The sequence below is a fragment of the Pteropus alecto genome, unplaced genomic scaffold, assembly GCF_000325575.1.
Source record: "Pteropus alecto unplaced genomic scaffold, ASM32557v1 scaffold80, whole genome shotgun sequence".
Classification (NCBI taxonomy): Eukaryota; Metazoa; Chordata; class Mammalia; order Chiroptera; family Pteropodidae; genus Pteropus; species Pteropus alecto.
The window spans coordinates 282487-294666 of NW_006430460.1; the positions used below are offsets into that span (position 1 = coordinate 282487).

Here is a 12180-nt window from a genome sequence, read left to right on the forward strand (position 1 = left end):
TGCTTAATCCCGGTGTCTTTCCCTGGGCCAGTGACAAGTACGCTCTCAGGATGGAACCTGTCTGGACAGCCCCCTCAGCCACCCAAAGGAGGACAGAACACATCCAGCTAGCTGCCAGTGTACTAATGACAACCCTGTATTGCCAATAAATGTTTACAATATGATTATAAACGCCATATTAAATCACATAGTTTTAGATTGTGTATTTGGGAAAAATAAACGCCTATTGAACAGAAGCATCTTAGAAAGAGAATCGAGAGGCCTACCTGCCAGCGCGTCGGCCACGTGAGTCGTGCGTGGCCTGGGTGACCGAGCGCCCCTGCCGGGAGCAGCCCTCCTGGCCCTCGCCCTCTGACCCCACAGCGCGGAACCGTGGGGCCACCGTTTCCTCCCAGCAGGTGGCTCTGAGCTTTGCACAGCGGATGACTGTGAAACCAGCAGGCTCTTTTCAGAACCAGCTGATTAAACACGCCAAAGTGCTCGCTTAAGAGGCCGAATGAACAGACTGTTGCACCTGGCACCTGAACTGAGCCCCCTTCTTCCAGGTGCAGAGGATGCTCATTTCACTCCGACGTGCCTGTGGGTGCACGGAGCGTCGGGACCGCCTGTCTCTGGCCCCTTTGCTTTCTGTACCTGGGCTGATCCCAGTGCTGTGGGGCTGCCAGAATTCTTGCAGGAGGGGCAAGCAGGCATCACGACCAGCAGTGTTAGCACCTGGCCTGCAGGACCCGAGACGGAGCAACTCAAAGTCGCATTCTACTGTCAAGGTTTCTCTAGGGGAGGAAAAACGATCGGCTTCTGATGTTTCGTTTTTTATATAAATATGATTTTTAAATGTATCGGGTTTTTCTTAAGATTTGTTGCTACGAGTATGGTGTTTCTGTTCCTTTATTCAGGAAGTATTTATTGAATTGCACGATACGCAAACGCCCTGCTGGGAAAATTCTCTGCCCTCAGCCTGGAGCAGACACCATCTTCCCCTTGGCTCTCTCCCCAGGGTCTAGAACAGTGCCTGGCGTGGGGCAGAATCCCAGCATACCTTTCGCTGAGTGGCTTACATACTGAGAGAGGGGACAGATACATGTCCCCTGCCAGGACTTCTTACAATGACGCACATCAGCGTAAAGGCCATCCTCATGGACAGCCTCTGTGGCCACTCGGTCCTTCTTGGAGCTGTAATCAGAGAGGCGCCGCGGGGTGGGCACAGCTTCACAGCAAATTAGTTAACGAACCACCAGACGTCGACTGAACACCTACTATGTGCGATTCCCCCTTTCCGACAATTGGGCCATCTGGGGACATATAAGGTATATACTCTCTGTTGCCACAAAGTAACGAAGTGACCCCGAACCCAGGCGCAGCCCAAGACCACTGAACACAATCCCAGGGCGGGATTCTTTTTTACAGCTTCATGCAGTGCTGAGGCCAAGGAGACGGGCAGCACCATGGAGAGCTCAGGGAGGCCAGGGAAGGAGATGGGCTGCGGAAGACAGAGGCCTTGACTGGGGCTGGGAGCCCAGCCGGACCACGGAGGAAGGGCGCAGGAGCCGCGCGGGCTGTGCATGCCCGGGAGTTGGTTCGCTTCGGCCCCATACGAGTCCACTGAAGATGTTGTGACTGAGCGCAGACTATGTGGCAGGCGCGGTGCCAGGCACCAGGGCCACTGCGGTTAACGACTCTGATGTGGTCCCTGGCTCACTGGCCAGTGGACACGCGGACGGGTAAATGACAGTCACCTCGCAGTGCGGTAGGTGCTGTGGCGGGGAGAATGCGGGTGCTATGGGAAGGACATGGCATGGACCCAGACTGACGCGGGGGTCAGGAGCACTTCCGAGAAGAAGGGTGTTGAGCTGTCCCCTGTGGCCAAGGTAGGAATGAGGGGGGGTGGGCTCTGCACCTGCCCTGGACGAGCGAGCGTGACAGGCTGCGAGCAGCTGCGTTTGTGAGGACGGAAGGGGAAGGCAGGCTACCAGATGGGACAGGGGACGAAAGCAGTGGCCAGATTACGCAGCCTCTCGCCCTTCCCGCGAAGGAGTCTGAACTTTGTCCTACGAATAGTGGTGACCACCGAAGGATTTTAAGAGAATGAAACAAACAGATTTGCATCTGGGGCGTGTGACTGTCCACTCTGTGAGGTGGCCCTCAGGAGAAATGGAGGATAGGAACAGAAAGCAGCATGTAGCTGCACCCTTGAAACTGCATCCCTAACACAGTGCGGGATGAAATGAGTATTTAATGAATGAACGAATGAGTGAATGAGCGAATGAATGAGTGAACTGATCAGCCAATCAGTCATGCAGCCCGGGACTGGAAGTGTGAGAGCCGAGGCGGAGGATAAAGTCATCTGTGCGAGTGTAAAGGTCCGAGTGAGTGTGTCGTGGAACATGCACGTGTTCTCAAGTCCTCGGGCAGAGGACAGCAGGTGACCCTGGAGTGCAGCATCACAGAGGGAAGCGGCTTCGCTGCTGGAGTCAAAAGACCCAGGGCCGAGCCCTGGTTCTGCCTGTCTTTAACTCTGAGTTGTGCCTTCATTTCTCTGACCCTCGGGTCCCATGGGCCATCCGCCCTTTCTGTGCGACATAAAATGGGATGGGCTCTCACGGTCTGCGTACACTTCTGTTTTCAGTGGGTGTTTGGGAGGGGAGGTGGGATTTGCAGCCCAGTGGCGTTTCTAAGCTTTCCTTGTAAAAAGAAGCTCATGCCACCTGTGTGACAATGGAGTCCAGGTTTAGTTAAAGGGAATTTAGAGATCAAGCAGCCAGCTGTGTTCAAACTTTGGGCGGGTGACTCTGATTCGTCAGTTGGAGACCCTGGCAGAGAGGTCAAGAGAAGGACGGGAAGAGCCATTTCCCGTGCTGTCTCTAAGGAAGGGAGCGGGAGGCAGAAATAGGCAGGAACAAATAATGTGCTTGAAGGTCACAGATGTCAGTGAGGTGACGTTGAAAACACACACAGCCCTTTGGAGACACAGCCTAGACTAGAATTCGGCCCCTCTAAGATCGATGCTCTTTCACACTCTACCGGTCACATGAACTATGACAACGCAGGACCTTAGAGAGGATAATGTGTGTGTGAGAGCCAAGCGAAGAGGTCTCACGATTTTGTGACTGTAGCTGACAGCCCAGAGCTGGTGGCCTTGTAGAAAGAGAGGCCGAAATGGGAATCGTGGCCGGAGGAGGTGAGGGGTCCTGGGACTTCGCTGTTTGTAGGGAGGGGAAGCCCTCACGGAGTGTGGGGGTGGGGCTGCCTGGGGGCAGGGTGCAGGAAAGCAGGAAGAATCAGAGCATACGAGGATCCTAGGATCCTGACACATCGACCCAGAGAACCGGGGTAGAGAAGGAAAGGCGGCAGATGAACAACAGGCCTCCGAGAAAGTTCCGGAAAAAGTGCCAGGGACCCAACTCAACAGATAAGGCTTCATGTCGTGCAGATCTGAGAACAGGCGGAAAGCACCTGTGTGTTTTAGACACTTACACGCCCCTCCTGACAGCGTTTTCCATACAGCGTCAGCCCCCACCCTTCCCGGCACACTCACAGGCCTCCACCTCTGCCGCGATCGAGTCTGGGCTTTGCTTGTTCCTGCAGAGGAGTTTGACAGCAGGCCAGCTTCTCCGAACCGAGGAGAAACTCACAAAAACAACATCTTCCTTAAGAAATGTCATTTTCAGCTCGTGGCCTTGAGTCCCATATTTCTAAATCACCTCGTCGCTACTTCCTAAAGCAATATAAAGCCTCGGCTGTCAGAGAAATCACGATCCATGTTATGAAGTAAAACCTGATGGGATTATTTTTCCCTTTTCTATCACCGTGGAGTCAGCCCTCGGCAGTCGCGTCTAATCTATCCTGTGTAAAGACTCTAAGAAATCAATCGATCACAACAAAAAGGCCACGTTCCAGTTTCTCCAGGAAATTCCCCTGCAAATAGTATGGAAATAGTGTTGGCCAAATAATTATACTCTCCCATGATCCCTCAGGTGGGGCTCGCCATCACAGGCGTCTTCCACTATCTCCCCGTCTGTCACCTGGCGTATCCAGGCAGACGGACATCTAACGCAGACATCGGAGTCTCTTCACTGATACTAAAAAGCCTGGGTCCTCTGAGCTCATACCCTTCACCTTCCTCATTGCTTAACTGAGCTCTTTTCCACAAATGGTTTGAGGCTCTGATGCAAGACAGGAATTTGAAGCATGCACTCGAGTATTCAGCGGTGTTAATTTCTGGGGCACACAAATATCGGCTTCACGCAACAATGCAATCACCTTGCAAAATAAAGAAAATGTGCCAGAGAATGAAAAGCAGCATGAGCTTCTTCAGGACCGGGAGCAAGGCTGCTTGCTTCTGAGCAGCACTGAAACGGCCGCCGAGTCACCCGCCCCTTAGAGATGTCGCAATGAATAAAGAAAATACAAGAAAGAAGATGGGGTGTTTCAGATCCGAGACCCACTCTATGTTTTCATTCAAACATGTCTCTGGCTACTTTAAGCTCTGAAACGGGCGGAAGTTAATTTTAAATGTAACACATCCGATCGCAACAAATGAAAGACAGTCCTTGTTTTGTCTTGTTTTGTTTTTTAACCGACGGGCGTAAACTTTAACAAGCCCTACCTGGAAATATGGATGGTCTCTTTTTCGGGCGCCTTAGGTGAACGGGCTCCAAGTTTTTAATGTTTCTTTGAAGTCTTCCTCTAGTGTCATGTCCTAGGAGTAGTTCAGGTGGCAGACTACTCCGTCTTGATGACTTATAATCATTTTGAGCCGCATGTAGCTTGTTCTTCGTCCTGGAATATAAATTGCTGTCGTCAACTGCCATCGTAGGAGATGCATTAGAAAATCTTAACGAGAATCTGCAGAGCCAAAGCCAGCGGTGGCCAGGGCCACCTCCGGCCAGGGCCAGCTCTGGCCAGGCTCAGACACCGGCATGCTTTGCCTCAGTCTTATGTGGGAAGCTCAGAGAGTCAATAGGCGTGGACTTGACCAGGTGTAGAATTACTAAACGGCCCCTCCTTTAATGCTTACCAGCACAGGGGAGGAGAGAAGCAAAAAGTCCTTAGGGGAATTTGAGCAAATGCGGCTTGGGCACCATCGTGCTCCCACGGACAGGAGTAAAAGCAGGTAGTGGTCGCCGGGTGAAATTTCTGTTTCACTGGCACGATGCCATAAAGCAAACACAGCTCACTGCTTGGGAACGAATGCAAACTGTTGGTCTCATTTTCCTTACTTACTAATGCTTATAGTTTTTAAAGTTTTTGAGAAATATTTTCACATGCCCTCATAACTTTTTGTTCCAAACTGCAGACGCAGAAGACACATCCGTCTTTATTAAAGTCCTTCTCTGGCAGGCAGCCGACTGAAAGTTGGCCGGGAGAGGATGCAGATGGGTGATGAGCAGGGAGGAACCCCGTGGCTGGGAGAAGCAGCCATGCCGGGAGCCCAGCCCTGCCAGCGGCCCTCCATCCCGTGCTCTACCTGGCAGGTGGCTGCACCCAAGTTCAGCTGTCTGGCGGGGAGGTCAGAGGTCTAGCAAACGAGCCGTGGCCATGGCAATGATGACGGCTTCCAAATACAAAGCGGAAGTTGCTATCTTCGTGAGCGTCTGCCTGGCCTTCGCCTAAGGGTCAGTCGCCTTGGTGGCCTGAGAAAAACCGGCATTTCCTAGATTCCTGCCTTGACCTGTCACATATTTTCTTCCTTTCTCTTCCGGATTTTGCACTGTGCTGTCCCGTGTCCCTTCCCCCTTGCTCTATTTATGTGGAATGTTCTCTACTCATTTCTTTAACCCATTGTGCAGAAATCCTGACTCTAATCTATCCTCTCCAGCTGTGCGCCAGGGCTGTGTCCTCTGTGTCCCCTTGTCTCCTCCCCCCTTCCCCCCCACACACACTGTCACACCTCTCATGTCCTGTCTGGCTGTAGTGTGGGTCAGAAGATAAAGACGAGAAGGCTCTGCCTTCTCCCTCCCAGTGCCTGGGGTCTGCCGCACAGAGCCTGAGCAAGGCCTTAGGGGTCGTCGGCTCAGGAATCACTGTTGGCTTCAGGTCCTAGAGGCGAGTCGCTGTCATTGTTTGTTAAATGTAAGAGCTGGGTCTCTCTCCCTGAGTAAGGACACTGCCACACTGAGGACTTCTACTGTTCTCCTTATTCTTCAGCAATGGCTCTTCAGACGACAACAGATTTCTTGAAGAAAAAAGCATTTTTCTAACAAGTCTGTCCAGATTACGGTTGCCAATATAATTCAACAATTATAATTATAATCCAACAATTGTATTTACATAATTAGATTATTGAGATTTCTGAGTTGTTTTACTAATTCTCAGAAACACCTACACCGTTTCCCTCGCAGGACTTACAACCATTTTTGTCAGGTTGAAATGTACCCTAAATTTCAAAACAATGAGTGGTTCATACAAAACTATTTTTAAAAGCCCATGAGACCGCTCGAATCTCCCTTAGCTTAATGAAAATACATTTTTTTTCTAGTAAAGAAATAAAAAGTATTGTTTAAAGTTTGAGATAATGCTTTAATAATAGGGGAAAAAAACCCCAAAACATTTCCATAAGCCAAATCTCAAGAACAGTGTTTAAATTTCAAATCCACAGCAAGGTAGAGTTTTAGGACACAAAATACTGGACGCTAACTGGGGGAAAGAGAACAATAACAGACAAAAGCTCGAGCTCTTTAGTGACAGTTTAGTCTCCCCTAATTCACAGTGTCATCATGGGTCTAAATAACAGTATATGTGATATGAAATGTGAGTCTCTGAAGAAAGGTGTTATCATCACTCACAGCATGGAACAGGTACAGCTGTGTAGTGTGCACAGCTAGTTTTGTCTCTGTCTTTAAGAGGCTGGCTGGAAGCACAGAGTTAGGTACTTATACATCCGGAACGCATCGTAATAACAGCCATCATTTATTGCAGGCTTCGTACTGGCCAGGTTCTACGCTAAGCCTTGGACGTGCATTATCTCACGGAGTCTTCCTCGTGACCCTGTTCTGTGCACTGAGGCAGTGAGTCTAGTATCTAGGAACTGGGAAAGAAGACCTGAATATTAGGGTTTGCCTGATTCCAAAGCTCATGTTCAAGTCCGTGCTTCAAATCGCAACACCATTATTAAATGTGTATAAATCTAAAAGAAGTTGAAAAGTCTTTCTCCATTTTCCTAAAACAATTCTTGGCTTTAAGCAGATTCTGTAGGGTCATGGAGTGGTCCGGCTCACCTACCTGGGCCTGTCCCACTCAGCTGAGCTGTCAGGAGGTCACTGGGTTCGTGGGATGAAAATGAGAAAGAACAAAGGAATTCAGAGTTTTGCTTTAATAAGAAAGTATCCATGTTGCAGATTTTCCTATTACAAGGCACTTAATTAAAGTATTATATTTTCCTGAGATTTAAATTATAATTAGGTTAAAAAAAAACAAAACCAAAAAAACCAAAAAAAAAACCCTACTCTACTATGGAGGTACCCCGAACCCCTGATCCTCTAAAAATTCAACGATATAAGAGAAAAAAAAAACCCCTACTCTACTATGGAGGTATCCCGAGCCCCTGATCCTCTAAAAATTCAACGATATAAGAGAAGGCTGGAGAATTCCCAAGGGGCTCATGAGTCCCTGTCCCGCCCAACTCATTCTCCCCTCACAGGGGCTCTACACAGATAGGAATCTAATTATGTCCTTAAAGAGAACAGTGGGGAGAAGCTGAATTTGCTATCGTTAAAAATTTTAAGGCAATGAAAACGAAGAACAATACTTATTTAAAAGTAGTATTAAATCTGTGAACACGAAAAAAGTGAACTTCCCTTTCAAAATATTTAAATGGGCAGACAGCATGAATGACAACCACTGAAAATTTAGCTGGGTTTGGACTGAATGAGAATATTCACAAGTTGTCACGGTAAGCCTGGCCCTCCCTCCTAACCGCCAAAGGTGAAATTCCATTCTTCGTGTGTAGAATGCCGATGCCATGTACATCGCCAGGTCACACGGCTCCTCAGCAGCGTCTCTGCAGGAGGCCACGGGCCACCGTCACTGGCGACACGGCTGTGCTCGGTGCTGGTAACGACATCTGCAGTCTTGTCTGGGGTGTGGTCATGGCTGAGCCCATCTTCTCTCAGTTCCTGAAAATACCATGGGTTCCAGGATACACCTCGCTGGCTCTCGATAGCAAAGAACGGTAATGACCAGCCTCCCTCTGAAGTCCCCTGCTTCTGGTTTCTCCTCTTCTGTCTCGGGCCCCTTCTGCCCAGATTTTTCAGGGCTCCTTAAAAGTTCATGCTCTTTCCTCCTGCCCTGGTGCCTTCTCTTCGGCGAGCCCACGGACTGAGCACCTGCTGTGCGTGCGGCACTGTGCAAGGCCCCAGGGCTCTGCTCATGAGAAGCCTTCGTTCGGCAGGCAGGAGATCTGTCACAAACTAGTCACCACACTGAGTGACTTCTCTGTGCAGAGGTGACACACACAAGACAGCCACTTGGTTGACTCTTTTCCAGTGGAGAGGGGGTGGGAAGGGTTTGCAGAGGAGAAGGGGCAAGTTCACAAGGTGCACGAGGCGGAGCCTGTGCAAAGGCACTGACATGTGACAGAACAGCAGCCGTCCGGAGGATGGCAAGTGTGGCTGTCCCATGCCCAGCAGCATTCGATGACATCATGCAAAAGTACAGACCTTGGAGAAACAAGATCGGGCAATCCTCGAAAATGGGACGGAAGGAAAAACCGTAAATTGGTATTATTCTCTATTTCTTAAACACCACCACAAATTAAACGTATGGAAGACACCTACTGAAAAAAAAAATCTGTATTAAAAAATTGGTTCCGACCTTTTCAAGCAATTTGGTAATTTCTAACAAAATTGAAAAAGACATTTTGAAAACTCTGGCTCCAGTAAGTAACCCTTCTCCTGAATCATCTCTGTTTATTCCGGAAGCTGTGAGCAGGGATTTGCTAAAGCATTCTTACACAAGTTTTTAAAGTCATGCCAACTGTACCTTTCAAAAATAGCTTTAGAACCAGTTCTTACTGGCGAGAAAGTCAACTTCATTTACATTTGCATTCCTCTTGGTTTGATCTTGCAAGTCTCAGCAGAATGCCAGTGTAAGCGCCTGGTCTTTCCTCAGATTCAGGTGGAGCTGAAGTCTTTCCTGGCTTGTGGGGATGACTGTGGCAAGAGGGACAACAAAAGTAAGTCTGCCTCTCTACGCTGCCGCCGACACGCCCACGTGGGCCGAGAGGAAGGACTGGCAGGCCTCCTTATGCTTCTGTTTAAGGGATGGAATTCCAATTTGCATTAAAAAAAAATTGAAGCTTTGGAAAACTTCGTCCAAATACTAGACAGCGTAACCTCAGAAGTGTGATTGCCAAAACCAGGAAGGCAAGGGACTGGTGTAGCTGAGACGGTAGGGACACGGGTGGCACTTGTCAGCCACACTCACGGACGACTACAGCTCTCATCTGTGGACCGATGATATCTACGTCCAGGCCCCGCCCCGACCTTCTACACAGGTTTCTAGGTCTGTATATTCAAGTGCACACCAAACCTTTTCCAGTAGGAACTCGGCAGGTACAAAACTGTCCTCCCACCATCAAAAAACAAACAAAAATGTCAAACAAAACTCTGCAGCTCTTGAAATTTCTGATCTCACCATATCACCATTCACCCAGCAACTCAAGCTGTAAACCTTGCAGCTACTCTGCCAGAACGATGTCATGTTTACCTCTTACACATCTTTGCTTCTGTGTCACCTCCCGCACCTCCGCTGTCACTGCTCGGTGGCAGCATTTATTTTTTCTTTCCTGAGCTTTAGACTCCCGACAAATCTGGCCACCTTTGACACGGCATCCTGACCCTTCATATCTTAGCGAATCACCTGATTAGCCCATTTTCCCCTATAAAATGCTGTTAAGAATTGGGCTGAATATGTGGACCAGTCCAGGGTATCATGAGGCTAGTTCCAACCTTGATAACAGCAGGTGTCTGATAATGTGACACAAGATTATTTTAGCTTTTATTCCTGGACCTAAAAATCTGAGTTTATAAATTTCGTATTTGAACAAATAAATCATTGTTCACTAGGACTAAGCTATTTAATGTCCTGGTTTCTTGATTTTCTGATCGAAAAAATAAAAGAAATAATTTTTGCTTCTTTCACCAATGCGTTGTGTGAATTAACTGAGTGATGGTTGATATCCTCAGATGAAAGATGTTATATACAAAATAGATAATAAATAACAAGTCGAGAAATTACATGTATTCATATAGATGCTAGGAAGTGTTATTCTGACAAATGAAACGATACCTTTATCATTATAATACCACTTTTATAAAATTTGTCTGATTAGATGGTGGTATTCTTGACAGCAACTGTCAACAAAGACCCAAAGGCTACTTCCTCAACCTAATAAAGGACAGTTAGGAAAAACATACGGATAACATCCCACTTAATGGTGAAAAACTGAATGCTTTCTCTCTAAGATCGAGAACAAGGCAAAGACGTCTGTTCTCAGCACTTGTGTTTAACCTTGTACTGGAGGGTCTAGTCAGTGAAATTGGGCAAGAAAAAAATAAATAAAAGGCATCCAAGTTGTAAAGGAAGATGTAAAACTATATTATCAGATTACATGATCCTCTGTATAGAAAGTATGACAGAATCCACCAAAAGTTATAAGAACTATTGTAAGTTCAGCAAGATTGCATGATATAAGATAAATACATTAAAATCTACTGTATTTCTATATTAGCAAAAATAAACTGGAAAAGTAAACTTAAAAAATAACACCATATTATAGTCATGCCACCCTGAACACGACCAATACCATCTGTTCTTGGAAGCTAAGCAGGGTTGGGCCTGGTTAGTACTAGGATAGGAGACTACCTAGGAAGACCAGGTGCTGTAGGCGTTAAAACAAACAAAAAAAAAACCACCATAAAAATATTTACTATTTATGGATATATATGACAAAAGATGTGACAAATATATACATGAAAACTACATTACAAAGAGAAATTACAAAAAACCTGTTTAAGTGGAGAGATATAACAAGTTCATGGATCAGAAGACTCAATATCTCCAAGATATCAATCATTTCCAAATTAACCTGTTGATTCAAGGCAATCTCAATCCAAATCCTAGCAGGACTTTTTGTAGAAAGTGACAAACTGATACTAAAATTCACAGAGGAATGCAAAGGATCAAGAATAGACAAAGTAGCTGTGAAAAAAAAAGTTTGATTGATACGATCAATTTCAAAACCTGGCATAACATTACGATAACCATGATCGTGTGGTTCTGGCTTAAAGACAGACAAAAGATCAGAGGAACAGAACAGAGAGTCCAGGAATGGGCGCACATATAAACGCACAGCTGATTTTTGACAAAGATGCCCAGGCAATTCAGTGAAGAAAGGATGGTCTTTTCAATGAACACTGAGAGAAGAGTTAGAAATGTGAAAACAAATAAACTTTGATCTATACCTCACACTACATGAAGAAAACGAACTAAAAATGGACTACAAGCCTAAAGGTAAACTCTCAAACCATAAATTTTCTAAAAGAAAATGAAGAAGGAAACATTTGATTCATAAAAACAAACAAACAAAAAAAAAACTAACAAGCTGAACTTTATCAAAATTAAAATCTAAAGGTTTTTTTTTTAATTTTTTTTTTGAAATCTTCCACTCTTTGAAAGACACCGTGAGGAGAATGGAAAGACAAGTTACAGTCTGGGAGAAAATGTTTGGAAGACATATACTTGGTAAAGAAAGAAGCCAGACCAAGAAGTTTGCATACTGTATGACTCTTTCTATAAACTTCTGGAAAATATAAGCTAACCTACAGTGACAGAGAGCAGATCGGCATTTGCTTGGTGCTCGGGGTGGAAGGCCGGGAGTGGGGCATCCCTAAGGGGCACGATGAAAATGGAGGATTCGCAGGTGTACACATATATATGGACTAATCAAATTAGATACTTTAAACATGAGCAGTTGATTACATGTGAACCAAAACTCAAAACTTTTTTTTTTTAAGACAGTGTTATACCTTCCCCAGTACATTTGTTTGACCAGACTCAGAAACGTTCTGGACTTCAGCTAATAAAATTAATAAATAAAAGTGAAACAACTCTCCAGAGTCCGCCTTCTGCATCAAAGGCGAGAAATGCACCTGTACCCAAGAGTTCCATCAGTCTCACTTC

The 12180-nt window shown here is 46.5% G+C and overlaps 1 protein-coding gene and 1 pseudogene across 3 annotated transcripts in view; one reads left to right on the forward strand and one right to left on the reverse strand.

Annotated features, from left to right (window-relative positions):
- FRY (FRY microtubule binding protein) overlaps positions 1-4893 on the reverse strand; it is a 261839-nt gene extending 256946 nt beyond the window's left edge. For 2 of the 3 annotated variants that reach the window (XM_025046863.1, XM_025046876.1), the window contains exon 1: positions 4607-4892. In XM_025046863.1, the coding sequence (XP_024902631.1) occupies positions 4607-4811 (205 nt within the window). In that variant the 5' untranslated portion in view covers positions 4812-4892. Of the gene's footprint in view, positions 1-4606 lie in introns of all 3 variants that reach the window. The other variant, XM_025046870.1, reaches the window with a different exon arrangement.
- Positions 4894-10769: 5876 nt separating this feature from the next.
- Positions 10770-10888, forward strand: LOC112480093 (annotated as a pseudogene).
- The last annotated feature ends 1292 nt before the right edge of the window (positions 10889-12180 follow it).